The 25,854-nt window shown below is 44.7% G+C and overlaps 2 protein-coding genes and 2 non-coding genes across 6 annotated transcripts in view; 1 reads left to right on the forward strand and 3 right to left on the reverse strand.

Moving 5' to 3' along the window:
- Positions 1-46: 46 nt before the first annotated feature.
- Trnaf-gaa lies at positions 47-119 on the reverse strand. The gene has a single exon. It is a non-coding gene; the product is annotated as a tRNA-Phe (tRNA).
- Positions 120-449: 330 nt separating this feature from the next.
- Trnaf-gaa lies at positions 450-522 on the forward strand. Its single transcript has one exon. It is a non-coding gene; the product is annotated as a tRNA-Phe (tRNA).
- Positions 523-570: 48 nt separating this feature from the next.
- The window catches only part of LOC108093807 (flocculation protein FLO11), a 37,084-nt gene continuing 11,800 nt past the window's right edge, over positions 571-25,854 (reverse strand). For all 3 annotated transcript variants that reach the window (XM_017194120.1, XM_017194118.1, XM_017194119.1), the window contains exons 3-9: positions 12,064-12,299; positions 7,245-7,529; positions 2,349-5,456; positions 1,932-2,247; positions 1,743-1,873; positions 1,511-1,678; positions 571-1,437 (exon numbers count right to left, since the gene is read on the reverse strand). In XM_017194120.1, the coding sequence (XP_017049609.1) occupies positions 1,087-1,437; positions 1,511-1,678; positions 1,743-1,873; positions 1,932-2,247; positions 2,349-5,456; positions 7,245-7,529; positions 12,064-12,299 (4,595 nt within the window). In that variant the 3' untranslated portion in view covers positions 571-1,086. The remainder of the gene's footprint in view (positions 1,438-1,510; positions 1,679-1,742; positions 1,874-1,931; positions 2,248-2,348; positions 5,457-7,244; positions 7,530-12,063; positions 12,300-25,854) is intronic.
- On the reverse strand, positions 14,690-15,402 carry LOC108093810. Its single transcript, XM_017194123.2, has one exon. It carries the CDS (start codon positions 15,285-15,287, stop codon positions 14,772-14,774), a length of 516 nt encoding a protein of 171 aa, XP_017049612.2. The 5' UTR covers positions 15,288-15,402; the 3' UTR covers positions 14,690-14,771.

Here is a 25,854-nt window from a genome sequence, read left to right on the forward strand (position 1 = left end):
TGTGTTAGTCTTTTAAAAAAGATTATTATAAAAACAAAAAATTGATTGCCGAAACCCGGGATTGAACCGGGGACCTTTAGATCTTCAGTCTAACGCTCTCCCAACTGAGCTATTTCGGCAGATGTCGAGGATGTGCCAAAAATAATACTAGTGGATAGTATCACTGCTTGTGTAAACTTTAGGTGAGTGTCTTCGCTTAAAACAAACAATTTACAGAATTAATTTTCTGATATTCTACATGTCAAATGTGCCCATCAATTTGTTTACTTATTCGTTTTGATTTTGTTTATTTTCTACAATTGAAAATTATTAGGATTTATTCAAACGCTTATGCTTTATACGTAAACCAAACTTCTTTTTTAGTCGAAAAACTTTTTCTTGTCACAAGAATTGCCTTCCTACCCCATGTAAACTTGAAAAACTACCTCAATTTTGTATATTTTCCATCTGCCGAAATAGCTCAGTTGGGAGAGCGTTAGACTGAAGATCTAAAGGTCCCCGGTTCAATCCCGGGTTTCGGCAATTATATCTTTTTTGTTCCTCACATGATAAAATAAAATAACAGAAAGATTACGTATATATATTTTTGAATTTATTTGTCTATACTGATAGTCTCAGTCTGAGACATTATTAGTATTATAGCAAGCCGCCAGTACTTTAAATAATACAAAGTTTACAATGTAGTGAATCTAGTTTTACATACGACCTAGGATTAACTAAGAGTGCATGACTATTTATTTTCCGGGGCATTCGAGCCCAAACTTCTAGTAAGAAACATTTCCGTCGTCGAGTGGAAGTGTAGATATTATATATAGCAGCTCCATAAGGTATACGAAAGTAGAAGGCTTAGCCTAGTTTAGCTACGGCTGGCTGTGGTCTTGGTGAAAAGCGGTCGACTTTGGAGCCAAGCCAGCGGGCAGTTCATACGATAAATTATAGCAGCATTACAACTACGATTCTTTACGCTATTAAGTTACAACTCAAAATCGTTCGCGGGTTACTAAAGCTAGTGCACGGCTGGATCCGGCTGGTCCAGTCCAGGCCAGTCCAGTCCAGTTAAGTCAGGAGGGAGCGACGAGAGCCCGCTCAGAAGTCGGGATCGTAGTCGCGGGAGTAGCGCGTCCGACTCGCGTGGTTGTTGTAGCTGTACATCTGGTGGGCGTCGGCGAAGGCGTCCGGATACTGGTGGCCGTACCCCTGCTGGCTGTGCTGCTGCTGCTGCTGCGATCCCTGGTGGTGGTGCGAGGGATACTGGCTGTGGCCTCCTCCTCCGTGGCTGCCGTGGTGGAGCTGCGGCCTCTTCAACGAGTCGCCCTTCTGCGAGTAGGTCGGCTGCTGGTCGTAGAAGTAGTCCCCGCTGGAGTGCGGGTGGCGGGTGGACCGCCAGCTGTCGTAGATGTTGGAGCTGTTGCTGCCGTGCATCGAGTTGGTGAAGCGCTGGAAGGAAGGAGTATTACAGAACGGTTAGAAGGATTAGAAGCTCTCTAATTAATTGGAAATCTCTCCCTACCTTCGGCTTAATGGGTTGCTTGGTGTCGTTCCAGGGATCGTCGATGTTGTAAAAGTCGTCCACGCCGTAGTTGTCCGCACGACCCATGTGGTTGACCTTCAGCTCGTTCAGCATGTCGTTGGTCAGGGGAATGGGCGTCTTCTTGGCCCTCTTCTGGCGATTCAGTAGCTGTAATCAGAGGAGAGTGGTTAGGCAAACCCTTGAAAGCTGAAAAGTTAAAAGATGAACTCACCACTGTGACTCCAAAGATGACGACGAAAACCAGGGAACCCACTCCGATCACAATCACCACGATGGCCCACTGCGGAATGAGCAGATCCTCCTCGGCAAACTCCACGTTGGTGTGAACATTCTTGGCAATGACTGCAGGGGATATAAACTTGAACAACATATTCCTCAAACAGATAATGCCTTCACTCACCACTGAAATCCGTGGCCACGGGGTCGATGATGTATTTGCCCATCTGGTAGCTGGCCGTGACCAGCTGCTCCTCCTGGGGACCCGAGACACTGTCCGTCTCGTTCTCCTGGGCATCCTTGTCGGGCAGCACCAGAGTCGCCGGCTTGGTGAGGGCGTCGTGGAAGAGCTGCTTGATCTCCAGGGTGTCCACGTCCTCGGTGATGTTGGCCAGCTCCACGTAGTAGTCGACCAGGACGCTGCCCTTGCTGAAGCTGTCGATGCGCACCTTCTTGTACCACTTGTTCAGCTGGGGAGCTCCGGAATAGACTTCATTAAGCTGTGGAATCAAATAATAAGTACAATATATAGTGGAATTTTTCCTATTTTAAGAGAAGTGGAATCCCTAAATTCGAATGCAAGAGTATAACCACCACTTACCTGGGCCTCCAGCTCGTGGGCGAGGTTCTTCCACTCGAGGGTGTTGTGGTCGAGGAGCTCCGGCTTCCAGGCCACGCCATCGATGATCTTGATGGTGGCGGCCAGGTCGCAGTCGGCGGTGCAGTGGCCCGGCTTGGTGGGTCGCGGAGTGGTCGTCGTGGTGGTGCTCGTCGTGCTGGTGGTGGTGCTCGTGGTGCTGCTGGTGCCGCTGGCGGTGAGCAGGTCCTCGAAGTTGATGGTCTGCGCGCTCAGCTTGTCGATGGAGAGGGGCGTGGTGGGCGGAGTGGGCCAGCCGGTGAACTCGGTGGTGGCCCGGGTGGGCGGACCCTTCTTGATCATCACCTGCAGCGGCGAGTTGCCGGACTCGGTGGCTCCTCCCCCGTCGGCGGAGGGATGCGGGGTGGTCAGGCGGTGGGAGCCCACCCGCTTGTGGAAGCCCTTCGGGAAGACAACCTTCAGGCCACTTCCCCCGGAACTCTCCGTGACGGCTGCTTCGGTGGTGCTGGGTGGTGAAGCCACCTTGGGCTTGGCGGTCGTGGTGGTGGTGCTGGTGGTCGAGGCCGGATGCACCTTCTTGGCCTTGTAGCCCGGCGGCAGCAGGGAGGCCGGGATCTCGTCGCTGCCCTCGCTCTCCGTTTCGTTCAGCTTGAATCCGGGCGGCAGCAGGTTCTTCAGCTCGTCCAGCTTGATGGCGGTCACTCCTGGTGGCAGCTTGGGCTCCTCCTTTGCCTCCTCCTTCTGCTGCTTCTCCTCCTTGGGAGCCTTGTAGCCGGGGGGAAGCTGGAAGGTGCTCAGGTCGTCGAAGGGCACGGCGACTGGCAGGTTCCTCTGCGTGGTCGAGGGATTAGCGGTGGTGGTGGTGTTCTCCGGCCTGGGAGTGCTGCTCAGCTTGTAGTCCTTGGGCAGCAGGGAGGCCAACTTATCGTCGAACTGGATCTGGCTGAAGAGGCTCTCCAGACCCGCAGAGGGATTCGGACTGCTCTCCTCCGGCTTCGACGTGGTGGTGCTCGTCGTGGTGGTCGTCTTCGGTGGCTTGTAGCCCTTGGGCAGGAGTCCCGCCAGGGCCACGTCCTGCACGGTCACCTGGCCGCTCTTGAACGACCGGCTGATGGTGGAGTTGCGTCCTGGCTTGGCCTTCGCCACCTCAGCGGCGGGAGGAGCCTCCGTGGTCGAGGTGGTGGTGGTGATCTTGCGGTTCTTGTAGCTCGGCCTGGGCTTGAATCCCACCGGGAGCAGGGTGGCCAGCTCGTCCATCTCCGTCTCGTCGAAGTGCTGTACCTTCAGCTTGCTGCTAGTGCCACTGCTGGTGGTTCTCGGGGCGGAGGTGGTCCTCGGCTGGTACTTCCTGATGTGCGGTACGAACTTTCCTGGTCCCGTGCCCACCGTGGTGCTGGTCGCCGGCGTGGAGGAGTCCATCTGGCTAATGATGGGGTACTTGCCGGACAGCAGGCCGCTCGAGAGCTCCGACTGCACGCGGTCCAGCTTGTCGATGATGCTCTCCGTGGAGGCGGCCACCGGAGGCTGAACGGAGGAGGATGAGGAGGAGCTGCTGGGAGCGGACACCTCCTCACTGCCCTCCGGCTGCTTCTGCGGCGGAGTCTGCTGCTGCTTGGAGTGCACCTTGCGCTCCAGCTCGGAGAGCGTCTGCTTGGTCTCCTCCTGCTCGATGGCCGGGAAGGGCAGGAACCGGGCTCCGTTGATGCTGCGACTGGGTTGGATGGAGGCCACCACCACGTAGTTCTCGGTGGCGTTGCCGCCCTTCTCCTCCTCCGCGTTGATGGCAGTTGTGGTTTCCAACTTCAGATCAGCATGCGAGGCGATATCCTCCTCGTCGTTCTCCTCCTCCTCGGTTATCAAGTTGGAGCTGGGGGTAACTGGCGCTGGGAGAACAGTGGATCCGTTGACCACGCTCTTGGTGGTTACCACCGAGATGATCTCGCGATCCTCCTCGTGTTCGCCACTGGGCGTGGATGGCTTCGAGTCCTGGCTCTCCACTTCGCTGGTCGAGTCCTCGCCTCCCTCCTCGTCGTCGTATTCGTAGTCCTCGCCCTCGCCTTCGTCATCGTACTGGGATTCGGAGTGATCCTCCGGCTTCTTCTCGCTGTGGTCCTCCGACTTGGACGTGCTGTGCTCCTCCTGCTTGGAGGACTTGGGCTCCTCCTGCTGGGATGCATTCTCCTCCGGTTTCGGTGGGACCTCCTCTTCCCTTTCCTTCTCGATCTCTGCCTGTTTGGAGGTGCTCTCCACTGGCTCTTCAGTGGTCACGATCTGCTCCTCCACGTGGAGCTCCTCGGTGGACTGGTTCTCCAGGGGAACAACAGTGGTGGCTTCTTCCAGCAGCTCCTCCTCATGAGCCGGCTCCAAAGTGGTGACCTCAACCTCTTCGTTGGTGACCTCGGAAACATCCGTTTGGCTCTCCTCGGTGCTGCTGGTGCTGCTCTCGTGATCCACCTCGGAAACGGTGGTCAGTTCGGAGGGTTCCACCGGCGAGGATGCCTCGTCCTTCTCCACGGTCACTGGGGTCACACTCTCCTCCTGGAGCGGCAGCTTCTCCAGGCTGGAGGACTCCTCGGTTCCCTCGTCGGACTCCTCCTCGTACTGCTCGTCCTGCTCCTCGTCCTCCTGCTCCTCCTCCTCCTCCTCGGCGCTCTCGGTGGTGCTGGTGGTTCGCGCCGTGGGTCTGGCCGGCAGCTTTAGCCGGGCCGCACTGTAGTTGAAGGGTCGCTTGCTGACCACGCTCACTGGTTCGTTCACCTCGCGGCTGATGAAGACGGGTCGCCTGGGATTCGGCGACTTCCGACCGAAACTGGGACGATCCGCCGGAGTATTCTGGGTGGTCGAGGTGGTGCTGGTGCTGGTGGACTTGGCGCGGTTGCTGCCATAGCGGTTGAACCGCTTGCTGCTCACCTCCGCACTCCCAGTGGTTGTGGTCGTGGTGGATGCAGTGGAGCTGCCGGGTTGGTAGCGATTCCGAGGTCTAAAAGGAGTGACCGCCGGAGTGGCTGGATTCTCCGGGAGGGCCGAGACCGGAGCCTGAGTCCGTGTCCTGGAGGGCGAGAAGCCCCCGTTGCCAAATGGCCGACTGCTGCTCGACGGACGCTTTTCGTTCTGCAAATAAAAAATTCAAAGGTTTAATGGGAGGATTACCAAAAGTATTGTTATGATAATGGGTTCGGATTTCGGTGCATATGGAGTACTTTGGCCAAGAAGAAACCGCTCGTTCACAGCCTCGACTGTCGTCATGGGAAACTGTTACAGTTTCGACATGGAGTGGAGACCGCAATCTCTGTGGTTCGTCTGCTGTCGATTGTCTTGCGTGCGAACTCTTCTCAACCGCCGTGCCATTCAAGTGATTCTCAAATTTGTCTAAAGCGTTTTGTGCAAATTTCCAGACTCCCCACCACCACCATCTACACCTCCACCTCCACTTCCAACTCCCTTCATCCGTTCATCCATAATTTATGCGCTCGAATTTATTTAGTTTTTATGTGAAGGCAACCTCGCAACTGTCAAAGTTAGCAGATTCCCCCCAGCAGGTTACCAAATCCGTTGCACGGCGAAAAATAAGATCGTTTTGAGCCCGACTTGATCTTCTTTCTCAGTTTTGACTTTGTATAATTTAAGGAATATTATTTATTATTACTAAACAAGGGTGTTTTTAAATAAGTGCCTGGTCCAATTGATTTAAATATGAAACTTTGTATATAGTTACTTTGATTGATTCATAGATTATTGATGTTTTCTCTACGTGAAAATGATTGGAGATTGGCTGTGGATGGCAGGTGGAGAATGGCCAGAGAAGTGGAATCTGTTAACCACCCGCCTGATCTCAATAGTAATGCCAACTAATGAGCTCCGAGCGCCCACCAGCAATCGTTATTATTGCCGATTAATCGTGAGCTGATTTGATATTTAAGCCGGCATCAATCAAGGCAACACTTTCGCTCGAATGGGCCAACAAATTGCTGCAATTAACTGAGAAATTTGTGTGGGCAAACCGAGCAATCGGAAAAGACAAATAGAGCGCGAAACTCTTCCGCTCTGACATGTCAATTATGAGTTCGAAACAAAATAAGTTAAGGCAAATATTAGCAACTTGAAGTCGCACAAGCTGAATGCAAACACTTGCTCCTCGAACTGTTTTCAAAATAAACAGAAATTGCCGAAAAAAAGGCTGGCAAAGGGAACATGATTTATGAACGGAGTTCGCTGGTTTGCCAAAACTTTAAGCAAATAACAATCAAAATGTGGAGCATGAAATGCAATCGGTGAAAGGTAAAATATTTTTGCGGCAATTCGATTTGGCCTTTTTCTGCGGTTTTGTGAGGCAAATGTTTTTTTTTTATGTTTGAGTAGTGAACAAAAACTAAGTTCGCGTGGCTCGCAACTGGTTCTGAAGTTTGGCTACTTGAAGTGGTAGTAATGAATAAAAAAAAAGAAAAAGAAACGCCGCGAAGCATTTACCGCTTGGAAGTCACGTAAGACTCCCGTCTGGCCAACACCGAAAAAACTGATATTGGCCAAAATCAGAGCAGAGCCAATTGTTTTGTTTTGTTAACTCGTTATGCAATGCCAAAGCGAAATTGTTTTGCCTGAGCTCGATTTCGAGTGCTTCTTGTTATGCCAATTGAGATTGCTTTTCTGTCGCTTTTACTTTCCGCGATCTGCACTCTCCATCTGGATTTACACAGAAAACAAAATAGCAGATAAGCAATTAACTGGATATTGATTAAAAAGTTATTCAGATTATTGATAAATTAATTACATTCTGTTGAGATCAATTGTACTACAATTGGGTTAAAGGTTTGTAGAGGTTCTGTATTATATGTAAATTAAATCTATAAAAATCTTTTGCTACACTTTGTTACCAGTGTATTTAGACCTCGATTTGCTTACCCCATTTTCGCTGAAGTGGGCCAGAAACTGCGTCTGCTGGTGGGGCACATTGATGCGCTGCGTCTGCGGCTGGAAGCCACCGCTCAAGCTGTTTCCCGATCCCGATCCCGATCCAGATCCAGATGCCGATCCACTCCGTATCGCCTTGGCGCGTGTGAAGCCGTTGGTCAGCGATGCGGACGTTGCACCAGATCCCGCTGCCACTCCCCCCGCCCCTCCCGCTGCCGCCGGCACCCCAAAGGGGCGTGGCGAGATATCGTAATAGTCCGTCTGGCGATTCGGTTTCTGCGGTGGAGAAATAAGCATCGTGATAGGCTTTTAATGGTGTTACGGCGCGGCAGGTTAATTAGTTTTACTTTTTGTTTTGGGGGCTTTTGTCAAGCGATATAAACGGTATGATAAATAATGGATTGGGGCTTCCAGCAGAATGGCTCTATAATTAAAACTATGTGGGAATTAATATTATAGTTCTTCGTTTGAGGATTCCACCTTGGGTTTTTGAACTTTCTGCGCACCTCATTAATCTTATCTTGAAGAACCGCAGCTTCTTAAGGTCATGAACTACATTTAAATAATCTTCATTTTTGGATCATTAAGGAGAAAAGAAGAAAGATAAATAAATATTTTTTTAAGACTGAGAAAGGTAAATATTAATATCCTAAAACCAGAAGCCTTAATGATTTTGGAAGCTGAGAAATAACAGGTATTCTTGGGTTATCTTGAGAATAGGATTAAAAATTTAACAGGTGGTGTACTGATTTACAATTCCCGAAATTGAATCATCCTCTGAATAACCTAATGAATCATTGTGAATCAGAAGCATTTAAACGTATTTACCAACTTGTTTAGTCACCGCTACATGCAAATCATCTTTGAGGGTTCTTTTTGACGAAACCCAGTGGTGACCCAATAAAGTATTTCCCAAGTGGGAAACCAAGAAGAAAAGTACGTTTCCAATTAAATTGACAAGTCTTATCCTTGCTCACATTAGAGTTTCTTAAGCCGACAAAATGTGACTTTGAGCTCTAAATTGATACCCCGAAATGCGTTCAAGTGGCAGAACTATGGTAAGCAGGCTCTTAAGATGACAAAGTCGGTAATCTAGGTCAAAATCAGGTGGGCAGGGGCACTTGGTGCTCGGAAAAGATCGGACAGGCCCTTCTCAAGCGACTCCAACGTGTGGCGAACAATGCCACGGAGCTCTACTCAGATTATTAAAGAAATCCACATCGAAAGCCGGCGCAAACAATGGAAATCGATTGAAAGCATTTGATTGAAGTGTATCAAGGCCGTGCGAAGCGATATCCAGCGACTCACTAATTATCCAGTCGCAGTTTCGCCTCCGATCTAAGTACTTGTTGTTATGCCACTCTTATTGGTATTGTTTGGACTGGATTTTACTTAACGCCGTTCGCTGGCTTTTTGAAAGTGCAGCCGCCCGGGCTTTTCGACTGCATTGGCTCCAAAAGATTTGCTCTGTTAAGCAAATTGCATACAAAACGCGAGTTTTGTTGCTAAAAGGTGCATTTCAATGCATTTATTTTTCCGCTTCTCGGCGTATAGTAAGCCACTCCACGCATCAGAAAACCCGCGGCTCCCTCTGCCACCGAACTCTTCAAAGTCCCAGATTGGGAGTTCCAGATCTTACCTCCCGAGAGAAATGCGGCTTTTGGCCATCGGACTTACTCTGATTAACAGTCATTTGAGGGGCGGCTCCACTAATGGCAACACCTTCTCATTTGTGCAGAGAAATACTAGTTGTTATATTAGCTTTTATTGTAAGGCAATCTTTTTTGTACAGAAAGCACTGGAAAAATGTAACTTGTACTATATAATAGCTTTAACAGGTAATAGATAAATTATCTATCTATTCAAACTTGAAATGCTTTATTATATGTTTCTCAAGTTATCAAGAACTTCTAATTTGATATGAGTAGTGAGGTTTTCCTCTATCTATTTTTATTGAATTTCAAACAGAGAGTAACTATTATTTTTTCTAGTGTAGGTTTGTATGCTCTGATATGCTTTCAGATCTAAATTTCACTCCCATTGTCAAACGGTTGGACCGAGCTTTGTGTGTTAGTTGGTGAGTGAGGCCACTCACGAAGAAAGCGATCGCCAGTCGACGGGGAAATTAAGGGGTTATATACCTTTTTTTTTTTTAAAAAACGAAAAATTTTTTTAAGCTGAATCCTAAAGTATATCCCCTAGAGAACATTTTCCCAAATTTTTGAAGAGATCCGAATAATAGTTCGATAGGAAAACAGCGTTTTGAGGCGCGGTACGTCATTCTTTGTACCGCAACGTAAAACTTTGAATGCGATTATCTCAAAGTCGTTTTTTTCCAAAAGTGCCTTTGCTGTGACCGCGATTGCACAAGAACTATTTGATCGATCTTCTTCAATTTTGTTTTTAAATATTCGTAATGATTGTGCCGAGTTCGTCATTGAATCAGTTTTTATGCGGCAATTTCGATTTTGCAGATAAGAAATTTTTAATAAAATTTTTAGAGCTCGAAAAATCAATTTTTTGAAAAAATTGTTACTGTATGCAGAAAAAACCAAATATTCTTGAAGTAATTCAATGACGAACTAGAAATAATACTAAACTAATAAAAATTTTTTGGTTTATTGATTTTAGTTGACCCGCTGGACTTCCATCGTGGTCACCGCAAGCCGCTATAACAAAAAAAGGGTTATGAGAGAATTGCCATAACTTCGAAAGTTATTTATATTTTTTTAAGAACAAACGTTTGTTGTGTCTATAAAAACATGTACTATCAATAAATAATAACCTCAGTATCATAAAATAATTGCTACACACCTGAAAAAAAATCCAAAGTTCCCTCATTTTTTTCGCTCAAAAAGGTATATAACCCCTTAAAAACAAACGTTTCTAAGACATTTGTCAATATGGATAGCGTAATGAAGCTATGAAGCTATGAAAGCCTCGCTCACGTCCGTGGAAAGCTGTTGCTGTTGAGCAGAGGAAGAGGGTTATTGCACCGCCAGTCGGCATTACGACGCACTTTCCCCCTAGACCAACACACTTAGACACTCGACTTGGCCAGTCAGCCAATCAGTCACTCAAATAAATCATAATTTTCCATTATGTTTGTGATAAGCCCAAAGGCGGAGTGGAGTTCGCAGGAAGGATCTGCTTTTCAATCCCTGTTCCTTTATCTGCATGAAGACGTCTTCATTCATCATCTGGAGAGCTGCCCTTGGGTTCTTTGATGCTACTGCATCTGGACTTGAGCCGGGTTAATTGAGTTTTTCTCTGGCTCATAAAGAAGTCATTTCCATTAGATGCAGTTGGATATAAAGCGAATAACTGGACACCGAAAGATGAAGCACCCTAACCCATGAAAAATTAAAGTACAAGTTAGGTTTTACTAAATCTGTTTATAAGCCTTATTTGTTCCATACTCCTTGAGGGGTTCTTAAATATTGTCAGTTAATTAACATCAATTAACATCATATACCTTGCATATTTTGAAGATACATTCCCAAATGATCTGTAGAAAATATTGCTTAATACTCTGTGGAATCATAAAAACTCTTGGGAAGGGAATTATGAAATCAGCAGCACAAAACGAGCGTTGCAGCTCCAGTTGGAGGATCGCATCTTGGGATCGGTGGTGCAGCAGTCCCAAGCCAAAGCCAAAGCCCCCTGCTGAGGGGCACCACCTCCTGCCCCTTTTGGGCACCAAAGGCCTTTCAATTAGGGCCAAAGCTGCAAGCTGCAAGTTGCAGGCTGCAGACAAAGTGCGTGCTCATCGCATTTCAGACTGGTCGTAAACAATATGAATTTACACTTTTTTCAATTAAGAAACAACCTGGCCATCGCCACCCTCCTCCTCCTTTCCTCGAATGGCTTTGAATAGCCAACTTCCACAATGGCTCACGCATATTGTAGTTATATTCGGATTCGTTGATATGCAGAAGCCGATTCGCTTTGTTTGACTTTGGTCGAGAGAAAGTACGGGCTTGGGCCATCCAAATGGCCAGCTTGCCATCTCGATTCACGCATATATTTTATATCTATAATTCGATTGTAGTTTCATGTTTATTTCTGATTGGATAGCGTGCAGCCTACGGATTTTTTAAAGCAATCCAACAGTTTTTGACAGTCGCGTGCCGGCAAATAATATGAACATAAATGAAATTTTTAGAAATGAGATATCAAAGAGAAAGGTTGAGTCTCTAAAGATCAGGAGATACACTGCATATTATATCCTGGTGTTAAAATAACTTGACTAAAGGTCTTTCAATTGATCAGGTGGAAATTAAGGAAAAAGGAACCTGTCTATATTAATTCTTTATTATCGACGTTTACAGTTTTAATAAGATAAGGTATATCTCTGGTTCACAAACTAACTAACACCTGCTTTTAATATTTAAAATTTTTCTTTTACACAGCTAATAAAGCTCCGTGATCCATAACGATCCCCTGACAATGTATCCATATCCTGCCTTTCGTGACTCGCCACCATTTCGACATCCATCAGCAATTTAAATTCCTGCCTGCAGTTTTGGCCAGCCAACTAAATCAAATTTCATGTGAGGCATGTGGAAATCCTTTGCGTTTTGCATTCGATTTGATTTCGTTTTCGTTTGTGGCTTTGATTGACTGGCATGCCTGGAGCCCACAAAAGTCGGAAAAGCCAGCTAATTGCCCAGAGCGGAGCTGCTCGAACGCCCCCTCGCCGAACAAGGAAACGTAATGGGGAAATAATCGAATCGAATCGAATCGAATCGCATTTGAATGCGAATGCGAATGCGAATGCGGATTTGGTGGAGGCAGAGCAAAGACTTACCGCAAACTGGGAGCTACCACCGAATGGAGACCCAAACTGGGAACTGGACGCTGGAGGGGACTGCTTGGCGTTCTCGTTGGCGATGAAGAGGAGCTGCTCCTGGTAGGAACCCGGGGAGGGGGAGAATCCGCCGGAACTGGCTCGGAATCCACTCAGCGACTGCGGCTGCTGGCGCGGAAAGGATCCGGACGATGGCACGAATCGGTTTTGCGACGGGAAGTAGTAGCTGGAAGAGTCTGAAGGTCGACGGGTGGTTAAAAAAGAGCGTAAATGTGTCAACAATCAATTAATTTGTTCGCCTCAGCGCCTCCGGCGACTATTAGCCATGAAACGCACAACCAGCCTTTAAAAAAGCCCCAAAAGCAAACAATCACTGCTCTTAATTGCGCGAAAAGTGTAATAAATAAATAAATAAGACCCCCGGCGGCAAATAAATTATTTTATTTTTTGGGTCACAAATTTGTCAACGTTTGTCAGTGGGACAAAAAGTTATTTAATGGCAAAATTATGTTATTATTTTACATTGCAAATGTAAAGTATTTGTAATGTATTTTACAAATATGTATCTTCAAAGTCACATAAACTACTGACTAGCTAAAGAAAATTTTATAAGAGAGGAATTTTGATTTAAATTATTTTTTTTTTTTGGTTTTAAGTTATAAAAGTTTTATTTAGCCCACTGTGCGCGTCAACATATTTCTTCTCATTTTTTGTGTGCCACGCATTTGTCAAACAAAAGTGAATGTGAAGCAAGTGAATGACGACGAATGGCATGTTTGGTTGAAAATTCCCTCAGGTAATTATCAGAAGGTGGGGGATTTCACTAAAAAAATCACAAAAATCAATCAGGGAACCTTAAACAGAGTTCGATTTCCCCATAAATATCCCATAATAATAGCTTATTGTATTTTGAAGATCTGCGAGTTGTTAAGCTAATAATACCCCATTAAATTGTTAAATTTTAAGACTTGTTTGTGCCATTTTTCTTCTGTTTACTTTGCAACATCTTTGGCGGCATAATTTTGCTCAATTCTGTTTTTTACCAGAGATTACGAGTGATTGAAAAACGAAAGTGTAGCAAAACTGCAAGCTGATTTTGGCGAAATACCCCGTGTGGAATGAGGCAAGTAAAGTGGGGAAAGGGGGCAAAGTCACCCAAAGCGAAGCTTTTGTTGCATGCGTCACAATCCTGACTCTTTGACCCACAATGTCTTGCCTTAAAATAGCAAACAAGAAAATGCAGTTGAGCCACGCAAACTTAACTTTTTTTCGTTTCGTGTGTCGACAGATTTTCGAGTCGCTAATTGAAAATTGAAATATCATATGGCCGCAGTATTTCAAACGAAATTGCAGCGCCGCAGCAGCGATTCAATGAAAAGTTTATCGGGCGAATTTATGCAAGAGCCTCGAGCCGGGGACTTTGGAGTGGGGACAACGCCTACATTGATTCGAGTCGAATTTATCTGGCACTCTTGGGCTTCACACCTTGTTTTTACCTGAATCGCTTTTAACTGCAAGTAATTGCCGTTTATTATCGCATCTAAGAACGCGACGAGGCGTCGCATGTCTCGCACATTTGGCGTGAGTCGTCGAAAAGACTGACTGCGGACTGGAGATTAGTTTAGGGTTTGATTAATGGCCCAGGGATCTGTCAGAAGAAATATACCCGAAAATTGTATGCCAAGGCAGTTGCAGCAGCCGCTATTCATTGTTTGCTTAGAGCTGTTGAAACACGCCCACTTCCGTTGTTAACACAGGCTAAATGAAGCTATGTTTTTGAGATACTTCTATAATACATCAGAAACTAATTGCGAAGGAAGTTTTATTACATTTTTCATCAACCAAATTTTAGAGCTTATAATATTAAGTTCATACCTATTTTTAATCCTAGTTAATTCTCTAAATAAATGGTTTAAACAACTTTTTAAGAAAATGAGATTAGAATAAAACGTATTCTACATTCACTTTACATTTGCTTCCTAAAATACTGCTTGCTATTCTTTTGAACACTGCTTGCCTCGGCAACTGGGCTGAAAATTAGTTCATAACGTGTGGAATCGATCGATGGTGCTGCCGTCTAAGTTCCCCTGCTGTTCTTGCTAGAATTTTGGGTCGCGGGTTCGAGTCTACCTCTCTGATCTTTATCTATCAATTACATTTTTCCTTCTGCGCTTGGGCAAGAGGGGCTACCATTTCCAGCGTAGCCCACTCTAATCCGCATAAGGTAGATCAAATCGTTCACTCTCCATTGCCGTTGACACTGCACTATTGCTCCATATATCTAAGTGGGCATTGCAGTTCGCACGTGGGTGAATACACTTCGTTTTTCTTACATCTTCACCAGCTTTTCTTGAAGGAACGAACGCCTCATTAGCATTCCGTGTGCACTTGACCCAAAATCAAAAAACCATCGAAATAAATTCAAATGCGCCGATTCGAAGTCGACGTCGTGACACATTTGCCTATTTCTGGACAGAATTTTACGAGACGCCGGCAACCTTCGGGCTCTTGTCGCATAAATAAGCCTATCGATCGCAATTGGAATTTATTGTAATTGAGCTCGGAGGATCCAATACTCGTATGTGAGCAGAATTTATGATAGTCAGATGACTACGCCTCAGCGGGGTTAGCAGAGCATATGCAGATATATTTTGATATATAAAAAAAAAACAATATAGATTCACTACAAAAAATGATCACTTATCACTTCAAGTTGGATTGCTTTTTCCTCTGCAACAAGGAGTTCGCCTTTGAATGGGTATTTTTTTCTGGAGGAATGGCCACGGAGTGGGTCGTCGAGCCACCATCTTGTGACGCGTGCTTCTCGGAGAAGTGTCCACCACTTTGACTTTGCACTTGGTCTTGGTATCGCTGCACCTCGTTGTTCTATCCATTGCATTTAGCTTGGACTTGTTTTTCAGTGCTAGTGCCCTGAGTTTTCGCTCCCGACTTATCTGAATTCTCGTATTTATCAGATACTGGAGCTTCAGTTCGGGAGCCAATCGGTGCCAAGCCCGAAAAGCCTTCCTTCGGAGATCCACTGCGGAGTCTCCGGGCTTACCACCTCGATACCTGCGGTAGTCATTGAGGAAAAACTCGAAGGCATCGTATCCCCTTCGCTTCCTAACAAACGGGGATACTTTCCCCTTAACCTTCGACTTTGCATCTTCGGAATCGCTAATTTGGCTGCTTGTCGAGCCGTCCGACTTGCCATCCCAGTCCATTTTGCTCCTACTTGCCAATGTGGCTCACTGGAAATTTTTCAACAATAATTCGAACAGGGTTTTCCCTCCACTGGCCTTTGTTCAAAGGTCTCGATGTGACAATTCCATTGAAAGCTGGGGCACAGACAGCTGCTACAATGGCTTTCAAATCCCTTTCAACTCGGCCGCCCTGTCCAGTGGTTCTAACTCAGGAAAGGTGGCTCCCAAACTGTCCTCTGCATTTGGCATTTGGCGGAGCTAAACAACAAAAAAAAACCACGGGAAAATGGCCGAAACAATGGGGTCGCAAGCGATCGAGGGGCGTTGTGTGGGCCAAGCGGTTCACTGCAATACCATTTTGAGCCGGCGATCGCTGATCGGCAATTGGCAATTGGCAATCGCTACCCAGAGTGGTCACGTCAAGTGCTATTCCACCGGCACAGTGCATTGTGGCTCTGTTCTGCCCGAGATCGCAGTAAAAATGTTCACTTTTTAGCATTAACGGTTGGATTATGAAACAAGTTGTAAAAGTTTTATGTGCTGTTCAGTTCAGGCAATGTATTTCGGCCTTTAATGCACTACATCCATAAAGATTTATGACGTTCATTACATCCATTAAATAAGATGCTTACAAAATTGCTCCATATATGTATTTAAACTTTTTATGCTCTTTATCCTTATCCACAAATCCATCAAGCTAGGTATAAGCATTCATTCTTTACTTTGCTTTATAAATAAGCCAATATTTAATTGAAATACAAGACGTACTAAGATTTGAGTGGACTAATCATTCAATCAAATTATTGTTTTATCCCACAAAGATTTATGACGTTCATTACATCCAATACTTACTTACTTACTTACTTACAAAATTGCTCTATATGTAGTTTAACTTTTTATCCTCTTAATCCTTGCCCATAAATTCCTCTATAAAATGCTGTTCAACTTCCAAGCTATTAGCTTACATTCTTTACTTTATTAAAAAAAAAAGCAAATATTTAATTGAAATACAAGACGTACTAAGATTTGAGTGGACTAATCATTCAATCAAATTATTGTTTTATCCCACGACCACTGTGGCCGACTGAACTCCTCTGCTTGACATTTGCGGTTTTGCAGCCAAGAATTCGAAACTTGCACGGCATTATAGCTGCTGGTCTCGCCGATCTCAGCCCGCACATCGCTCGCTATCCATATAGTGGGCTGACTCGCCATATAGTCGGAGCTATTGGGGCCTGAGATCAGCCGGCTAATTACGCGAGTGACAATAGCCCGGCCATTTTCAGATTCATTATATCGCACTGGGCTGGGCTGGTGCAACAAATTGCGAAAATAAAAGCATGAAATCTTGCAGCGTCTTCTTCATTTGTATTTCTTTTTGGGTTTCTGTTTTTTTTTTTTTTTTTTTTTTTTTCTGTTCGCCCCGCTTTTTGTTTGTGCGAAATGTCAAGCCGTGGCGCAAATACTTCACCAGAAGTGCAACAAAAGCGAGGCAAACACAAGCAAAACACAGGCAACAAATGACAGCAGAAACAAGTTGAACTTTACGTTTTTCTTAACTTTAATCAAGTTTCTTGGCTGGCCGCTCGCTGCGATGCATTCGCTATTGTTGTTTTTATTGTTGAAGCGGCTTCTTCGTTTTTCATTTATTGAAGGTCGTCGCCTTTGCCTGAAGTTTTGAATGAAGCCCCAGCATTTTGAAAGTTTCACTGCCTAAAAACATAGTTTTAGAGGCACTGTTGAAATGGTTCTTAAAATTACTCAATAAAGTCCCACATTTTATCAGGCCCACATCTGAGGTAATCAGAGCCACAAATAAAGACACTCCCACACCCATTTGCCAGATAGTTAAAACTTTATTTGCCTAGGCCCAAATGACCCCATAAATCCCCACTGTTGTTCGGCCGAGCAGAACCCATTTCCTAGATCTGACATCATACGATCTATACCCGCGCCCAGTTCAGTAAACCCGATATTATTACTTCCATTATGCTTCTTTTTGTTTGACAAAATTTCATTTAATTTACTCACTTTTAATGGACTCCAGCGAACTGATCAGAACAAACGCAAAAGATAACAACAAAATAATCACAGAGAACCAACAGAATTGAAAATGGAGACTGGAAACGAGAACAATAAGCTTCCGACTCCGATGGCGATGGCGATAATATCAAAGACAAATAAACTTGGGAAGTCTTTCAAGAAGTGGACAGTGTTCTTGCTGCCGCCATTCGCTAATTAGAAAATAATGTCCAGCAATCCAAGGTCACGAGATTGCGAGATGAAAGTGATTCAGCCGGGAGATTATTAACACTAATGGCTTAACTTCTTTGCAGCTTCACCCACTCGAGCCGTCAAGTTTGTCGCCTGAGTCTTTTGTTTACCTTCCTGAGATCATAGAATGCAGGTTCGTTGCCTAAGGCTTTCGTTTGCTTTCCTGAGATCATAGAACTGGCAAAAGTCTTGGGCTCTTTCGTCTTGGCTTGCATCACGCGAGGCGTTTGCCCAACTCGCGCACATTCCGATTTAGTTTTTAATTATATTTACTAATACTCCGCTGGCAGTCGGTTAATTACATATGCAAACTTGTTACACAAAGTAAAGTAAGTCGAACGCGAGCAGTGAGCAGTTGCGCTGCGAAGGCAGCTAAAACCAACTGCGAAAACCAAAACAAAGAAAACTGTTGCAAGGCGACTCGGCCAACAGCTCTCCAGCTGGCTGACTGGCTGGCTGGCTGGCTTTTATTGTTGGCCAAACATTCGAGACTGGAGCACTGGGCGGGGGGCACCCACTGGGCTGGCCAAAATGTGTAGCAAGCCACCAAAAGCAGCAGCAGCAGCGGCAAGTAGCAAATGGCAGAATGCAAAACCCCAAATAGTTTGTCAGCAAATAGGCAAATTCACATCTACTCATTGTGGGGAAATAGGAAAATATTTGCTCAGGTAGCCCCGATGTTTGTGGTTCGATAAGTGGCTGACAAACAAAACCGAGTGTGGAGGTAAATAAAAACTGTTAACAATTTCAAAAGAAGTCAAAGTGATCTGTATCGTTGACATAACAGGAGATAATGGGAAATACTATATATGTTGTTTTATTAAGGTTACAGGTTATCATAAGAAAGAAATCGTTTGGTTTGCAATTACAAAGTATGACCACCAGAACCACATTCTTCGCCAACACAGATCGTTAATCACTGCGACTAACATGACAGAACCCTTTAATTGAACACCTTCTAATGCAGCCGAGCGAGGAGGAAGTGAGTCGAAGAAATGTCACCGGGGAATGCGGCTCCACGACCAGTGGACACCGGGAACGGGAACGGAGTCGGGGAACAGCTCCACACCCTCGCAGTCGAGGCGAAGTCAAGTGTCGGATTGTAATTGGCGGGGGAACAACCAATACAACCCATACAACCCATTCCATTCCACTCAGTTCCACACACCCCCGCCTGGCGAAGTGGCAGCAAATGAAGTACAATTAAGGCAGAAATAATTGCCGAGCCACAAACTGGTTCTGGCCGGGATTAGAATGTGGCTTGAGCTTGGGTTCTACCTTAGTGTTCTTGTGCGGGTGTTGGCCAAGTTTCGCTGCCAGTCGAGGGACAGGCGCATTCTAATGGCATTGTCCTTGGCCGGGGGTTGTGGCTCGAGTGATTGATTGGAATTTTCGCTTTTCGTTGGCCAACAGCAGGCGGATATTGTTTATTATGCGCAGTCGGAAATTGGGCTCTCACAAAACATACATAAATCAATTATGAAAACCAGAAAACGAACCAACAGGCCGTTTAAACTGGTTCGAAAACATTTCACAGTCGCTTTATTTTTTCTCTGCCTGCCTGCTTGTTGGCTATTTGCATAAACAGTGCAACTTGTAGAGCAATTATACGCAAATTTTGGTCAATGGGCGAACAGGTTGCCTTCTGGTGAAGGCTGCTAGAAACTGAGCCACTAAACCGGGTAAATGTATCGCAGACTCTGGCGCTCAGAGCTCCCCAAAAAACGTTAGCAGGTGTCCGTGGCTATCTTGTCTGCATCTCTGATCATATTCGGGTTATATAAATTAAAAGCCCATTCCCAGCCGGTGTCACTTTCCCACCCCTGCCCCCTGGGAATCGTGGGCTCCGAGATGCACGAAGAGCGCGTCATCAAAATACCCGAAATCGAAAGCATTTTTCGGAGGAAACCGCATAAATTTGTAAACCATTTAGGCTAAGACCTCCGATGCGCCGGCAGACAAGAAACACGGCAGCAACTACTGGGCGTGGCTGGCCAAAACCAAAAACAAAACAGCAAAACAACAAAACAAGCCTTACGTAATGCTCGCTGAGGTCAGTTTTGGGCGGTGAAATGAATGAATTTGGTGAGCGAAAGGCCCACAGGCCGAGCCCCAAAACGAAAGTGAAATTTCCATCGCCCATCGATCGAGTCAATTTTTCATTGGCTCCGCATGATTTTGGGCTCATGATTTTTTAAATTAAATAATCATCGTCAATTTACATTTTATCTCTTGTGCAGCCGAAGGGAAGGTCGCAGTTTTACCAAATTGATTTCATGAACATCTGCGGGGACAACGAAAGTTATTGAATTCGGGAAAGTGGAAACCAATGCGGAACCTTTGATTAGAGGAAAGCGTCAAGCAATTTCAGTAAAGTGAAACACTGTTTACTTTTTCACACAGTCATAAAATCTGTTTACTTATTTATAAACCAAACAAAATATGGGGTACTTTTTGAAAATCAAGCACTCATTATCTTTTGTAGATAGCAAATATTTATTTAAGGCATCACGTGATTATGATCTCACGTTTTAGCGACTATCATTTTAGGTTATTCAAATTTTTGGAATGTCCAGCCAACTATTTTTATTTGCGCCGCCAGCAAAGGCTATTCGAACCCCATTTTCACTTAGGCAATAGTAACTTGATTCCCAGCTCGGCTTCCATGGCTTTCGCATAAAAGGACAGTGGCAATAAATGGCCGAGTTCGTGGCCCAATGCAAATGGCAAACGAACATGAAAAACTTCTTAACTGGAAAATTCTTTAGCCGGTTTTCGTGTTGCCTTACCACTCCCGAATTGGCGAGGTGGCCGAAAACAGAGACAGAAAACTGGTTCAATTCCAGCTCTAAGCCCGGCCAAAAGCCTGTGCGGGTGGCACCCCCACCACCCACCTCCTCCTCCGTCCGCCCCCTTTAAGCCCACTCGCAGAAACACGACTTGGCCAAAAGGCAAAGACTCCGAATCCAGCTTCAATCCAGACTGGGCCCTTCGTTTGAGTTGTTTGTTTCTGTTTTGGATCTCGGCTTTATTTGGGGAGCTCGTGCTGGGTTCAAAGTTGGAGTGTGGAGTCCAAATTTCTGGGTGAAAGGCCGCAGCTGCTTTGCATTTTGCATTTGGCTGGCTGTCTTGGCCCGTCGTCGATATTCTATCAATTATTTGATGTTTGATTTGTGCTTCACACTCGAATGTTGAATGTTGATTTTTCTCTTGCTGCTGCTCCTCTGTTTTCCCACTGATTTTTGAATTTTGGCTTCGTCAGCTCTGCTCGTGCCAGGTTTTTAGTTTTTTTCTCCTTTTTTTTTGAGAGGTGCGACTGCACTTTGTTTACGTTCATTTTTTCCATGTTGTTTCTGTAGTTAACATTTATTTTTGTGCCTCTCTTTCGAGCTGCTCTTTGGGCTTTATGTAATTTGCGAAGCGTGCTCTAATAAAAGCACCAGATAGCCGCTCCAACAGCGAAAAAAATTATATTGCAAATATTAAAACTAAATTACGAGCGCAAATGCAAACGAGTTTTTTGCGATTGCAAATACCCGCTGTGGAATCGGGGGAAAAAAAATGGATTGTGCTGGGTGCCAACAAAGTGGTCGACTTCCTCGGCTGAATTTTGATCTGGGCTTGGCTTCGAGTTCAACTGACTTGGCTGGCTGTTTCAAGCATAAATCACATTTAATAAGATCAACAAATCAAACGGAAATTCGAATAGAAACTGGAGTGGTAACTGAGACCTTATGAAACTGATAGGTTGAGAACAAGCTGAGCGGATTGCGAAATTCTAAGGAAGAGAAAGTTGAGCTAAGACTATCTAATACTATATATTACTTTATTACCTCATCAGATAAATAACATTCTTCCTGTCTGCTATGTTGAACATTTTCCCTGGGAATTTCGTCTGCATCCCCTTATCTTAAAAGCATAAAATATGTCCAAAATATGTTGAATTTGTTTAACTTTGAGCCACAAATCACTCCTTAAACCACTTAAGTTCAGAAGCCTTTAATCTTTCTCGTATCTCGGCTTGGGTTTAAGGAATTCTACAAAGACCTGACCGACTCGACATTAGTTTGAGTTCTGAGCTCTGTCCCACTTCCAGAATGGTGAACAAATTAAGCCACTCGATTATAATTCCGGCGACGAAGCCGAATTCCTTGCCATTGTCAGCACTCAATCTCGATCTCCAAACTCCCGTAGATTCCGAGCAGACAAACAAACCACTCGAGAACAGATCCCAAATACCGAAACCCTGGCACGTAGCAAAATCTCCAAATAGAATGCCGCCAAAAAAAAAAAAAAAAAAAAACATTGCTGTGCTTAGTGGTTCTGTATCAATGGAGCTCTGAGAAACTGTGGCACGTTCGAAGTTGAACCAAAAATCGAGGTGTGAAAAACTGTTGACCGCCTTGGTTCGCCTTCTCCACCTCTTACATTTTCCCTCGGTTTTTTGTTAAACAGATCAGCTGCCTTTCTAACTCGGCTGTGTTTCGGTTACTTTGTTTTTTCCAAAGGTTTCCAAGTCGCCGTGGTGTTGATTGAATGTCTGGAGACCGAGAGACTGAATCGCAGCAACCAGAGGATCGTGTGTCTGGGCCTTCGGTTTTTGTGGCTTTCTGGTTTTGGGGTCTTGGTTTTTCCTTCGCCACGATGTCGTGCTGCCATTGTTCGCATTAGCGTTGCATATTAAGTAATAGAACTGTTTTTCCTCGCTCCCTATCTGAATCTCGAGACTGCTCCATCTGGGTTTGTGCGCCGCCTTCCAACTTGCGGTGCTCAAAAGTGGCGCAATGTCCCGCAATCGAAGTGCCGAGTGAGTTGTGGCCATTAAAATGCAAGTGGCACATAGAATTCGGTTGTAGCAGAAGGGACTGGTTGCATTTTAATTTCACACATTCCGGACTACTAGAGCGGGGTACTTAAAACCATGATTTATTACCAGAATAAAGTGAACTTTAAATTATTAATCAGTAAATCCTCAGCTTAAACCAATATCAAATCTATTTGAGGTAACTTCCCTTCTCTGACATAACGAACGCCACCCATAAACTCTCCCTTAAATAAATATTATCAAAATGATTGTGTAACCTTAGCCTACACCCAGAAATACATAATTCACGATTAGATCTGTCTCTCAAACGGCACAAATTTCTATGCATTGTAATTTTCCGCATAATTTTGCCCGGCTCTTGGCTGTTTGTCTTTTTACCATTTTGCTTTGGCGAATGTAAAGAATGGACAAACAAAAGCCAGACATGAAAACACAACAGTTTGCCGCACGCTTCAACGACAAAATGGTCAACAATCTTGGCTTAGTTTTGTCGGCCAGCTGTCTATTGTTGCTGTAATTACAATGGCCATACAGTATAGCCGAAGCTATAGCTGTTCTGGTTGTCGTGATTTATTGTGTGAACCACAAGGTTTCTTCTCCTGAGCTTCGCTTTTGTTCTGCCTCCGCATTTGCATATTCTTTTTGTGCGGATTTTAGGCTTCATTTGGCATCCCGGGTGCCACTTGAAATTGGGCGTGTCCAGATATCATAGAAGCCATACGTTATATACACCCTCGAAGCTCAGTGGGTGCCCAAGTGGTTGGAGCTCAATGAGTGGCTACGAATTGGCTTCCATCGAAGCCCAGAAGTTCAACGAACCACAAAAGCCCTGCAGTTCTCGAGTGTTATTAAAGCAAATATCACTTGGGATAAAGCCAACCGTCAGGTTGCCAGCCACCGTCAATCAAGAGTTATCACGGGTTGAATGGCTTTTCGAGAGTCTTTTCCACAGACGCCAACGCAGAAATCCGAGTCCGAATCTGAGTCCCAAATGCCTTCCAATAACCGATGCCTCAATGTGGGGATTACTTAGCGAAGGAGCAGCTTTGCAAATTGCCAATTCATTGTTACCCGCCGCCGCCGCCGCCGCCGCCACCTTCTTCTTCCACTCGGCGCTTGACATTTTTATTAAAAACGCAGAATCCACGAACGGCCTGCAATCAGGCGATCAGCAATGTCTTCGGCACAAAGGGCATATTTTATGCATGCCGCTCGTTAAGAGACCTCTTCTTTTGCCGAAGCCAAGGCACTTGGAAAAACCACAGACTATTGAGAATATATATAAAACTAGTTGAACAAGAACACGTGTAGGGAATTTCCTTGGACTAAGAGAGCAAGATAATGTTAATTAAATTATTCTAAAAATGTTATGTAATTAAGAAACAAGAAAGGAAGCTAGCTTCGGCAAGCCGAAGCTTATATACCCTTGCAGTCATCAAATATGTCGAACAAAATGCATAAAGGTTTAACAACATCGAAGCTAAGACGATTTTTCTATTCATTTTCCATATTTTCGACTATAGATCATATGGTAGCTATATGATATAGTTGTCCGATTTTTATCAAATTTAATTCGTAATTCAAGAGTCGTAAAAAAACTCTATATTCCAAAAATCATACTTGTCTGATGAAAAACAACGATGTTATCATTTTATTTATAAACAAATCTATATAGTTTTTTTCGATCTTTCCTATGGCAGCTATAAGATATAGTTGTCCGATTTTTATGAAACTTTTTTTCAATATAAGGGTTGTTAAAAAACTTGATGTTCAAAAAATCAAGCTCGTGGGATAGAAAACAACGATGCTATCAATTTATTTCCATTAATTCTATATATATTTTTCGATCTCTCCTATGGCAGCTATACGATAGAGTTATCCGATTTTGTTCAAATTTAATCCAAAATTCAATAACAGTTAGAAAACGCCATCTTGAAGAATTCAAGTCGATCTGATCAAAAACAACAGAGTGAGAATTTTTTATTTCATTCTCTTGTATTGGAGCTATCCGATATAGTCGGCCGATCCGGCCCGTTCCGACTTATATACTGCGTGCAACAACTACACAACTTTTGGGAAAGTTTCAGCACGATAGCTTTAAAACTGAGAGACTAGTTTGCGCGGAAACGGACAGACGGACAGACGGACAGACGGACAGACGTACAGACGGATTTCGATTCTGCTCGTGATGCTGATCAAGAATATATATACTTTATGGGGTCTGAGGTGTCTCCTTCACTGCGTTGCAAACTTCTGACTGAAATTATAATACCCTTTTGCTCTGCAAGGGTATAAAAAAAAAAAAAAGAGTATTTCTCAGTGCACAAGCTGCCACATATCCACGGTTGTAATCTTAAGACTCTGAAAAGTATTTCTCGAAGTGTTCGGTTTGTTTGTTGTTGCAGCCAAATTGGCAGCTTTGTTGTTCGTACCGCTTTTGGGCATCATTTCCTGTTTAAGAGGCCGCTGCCACTGAGCATTTAGCCGGAGTCGCGGCCAAGAAGAGGAGACTCCTCTTCGCTCCCTGGAGAAACATATATATTTATAGGGCTGCCTGATGAACCGTAATCCCAAGGATAACTGCATATTTTTATTACAGGTTTCCCCCGCTCATCAGTTGTTGTTGTTGCCGCGGTAGCTGGCCCATAATTTCCAGTTACAAAAGGCCACAAAGGAAACGAATGACTTAAGACACAAACTTGTTTTCCTTGCCGAACATCCGTGAATGGCACATAAACTTAAATCTCTATGCGAGGGTAGTGTATACTATATTTTTAAATTGAGCAGCTATAAAAGGCCTCTAATTTCAGCCAATAACTAAAGGGGGTCATTTATAAGCAACAAATTGACAAAAACAGCCTGAAAATTAATAACTTGCAGGTAAACAAAAGGTAATCGTCTATAACATTTCGAATTTCCTGCCCTCAACAAATACGAATATTTCCCTAACCAAAGTGGGTTAATGGGCAGCTTAACCCCATTGACTTCCCCGAACGCTAATTTAACCGAAGAAAAATGACAAAAATCGCAACCAACGTAATGGCAAACCGCAAAAAAAAGCAATACCTTGAAAATCGCCTACCAAATATTGTTTCTCTTTCTCTTGCCAATTCGGGGTACACAATATGCTCGTAATATCGAGCCAAAAAGGTTTAATGACTGCAAATCGAAGCGAACTGCGAGCGGAGCTTAAGTTTGCACTTTGCAACACAAAACGGAAATGCCAGACGGCTAAGAGAACGAACAAATGGGTCAAGGATTTAGGCCCATTTAGCCACACTCCATTGGCTTCGCATTTTTCGGGGCAGGGCGCAAAGTTCACTTCTCTTCAGAATGGACACACACACCTGGTGGTGTCTGCAACTCGACTCCACCTCTGCAGTCGTTCCGCTGGCTCACAATATTGCCGCTTGTTGTGTCACTGGGCCAGAAATCATTAGCCAAACATGTGCCACATATAAAGCAAAGCCCGGCTAGCAAGCAAAACCA

The sequence above is a fragment of the Drosophila ficusphila genome, unplaced genomic scaffold (genome assembly GCF_018152265.1).
Source record: "Drosophila ficusphila isolate 14025-0441.05 unplaced genomic scaffold, ASM1815226v1 contig_414, whole genome shotgun sequence".
Lineage (NCBI taxonomy): Eukaryota > Metazoa > Arthropoda > Insecta > Diptera > Drosophilidae > Drosophila > Drosophila ficusphila.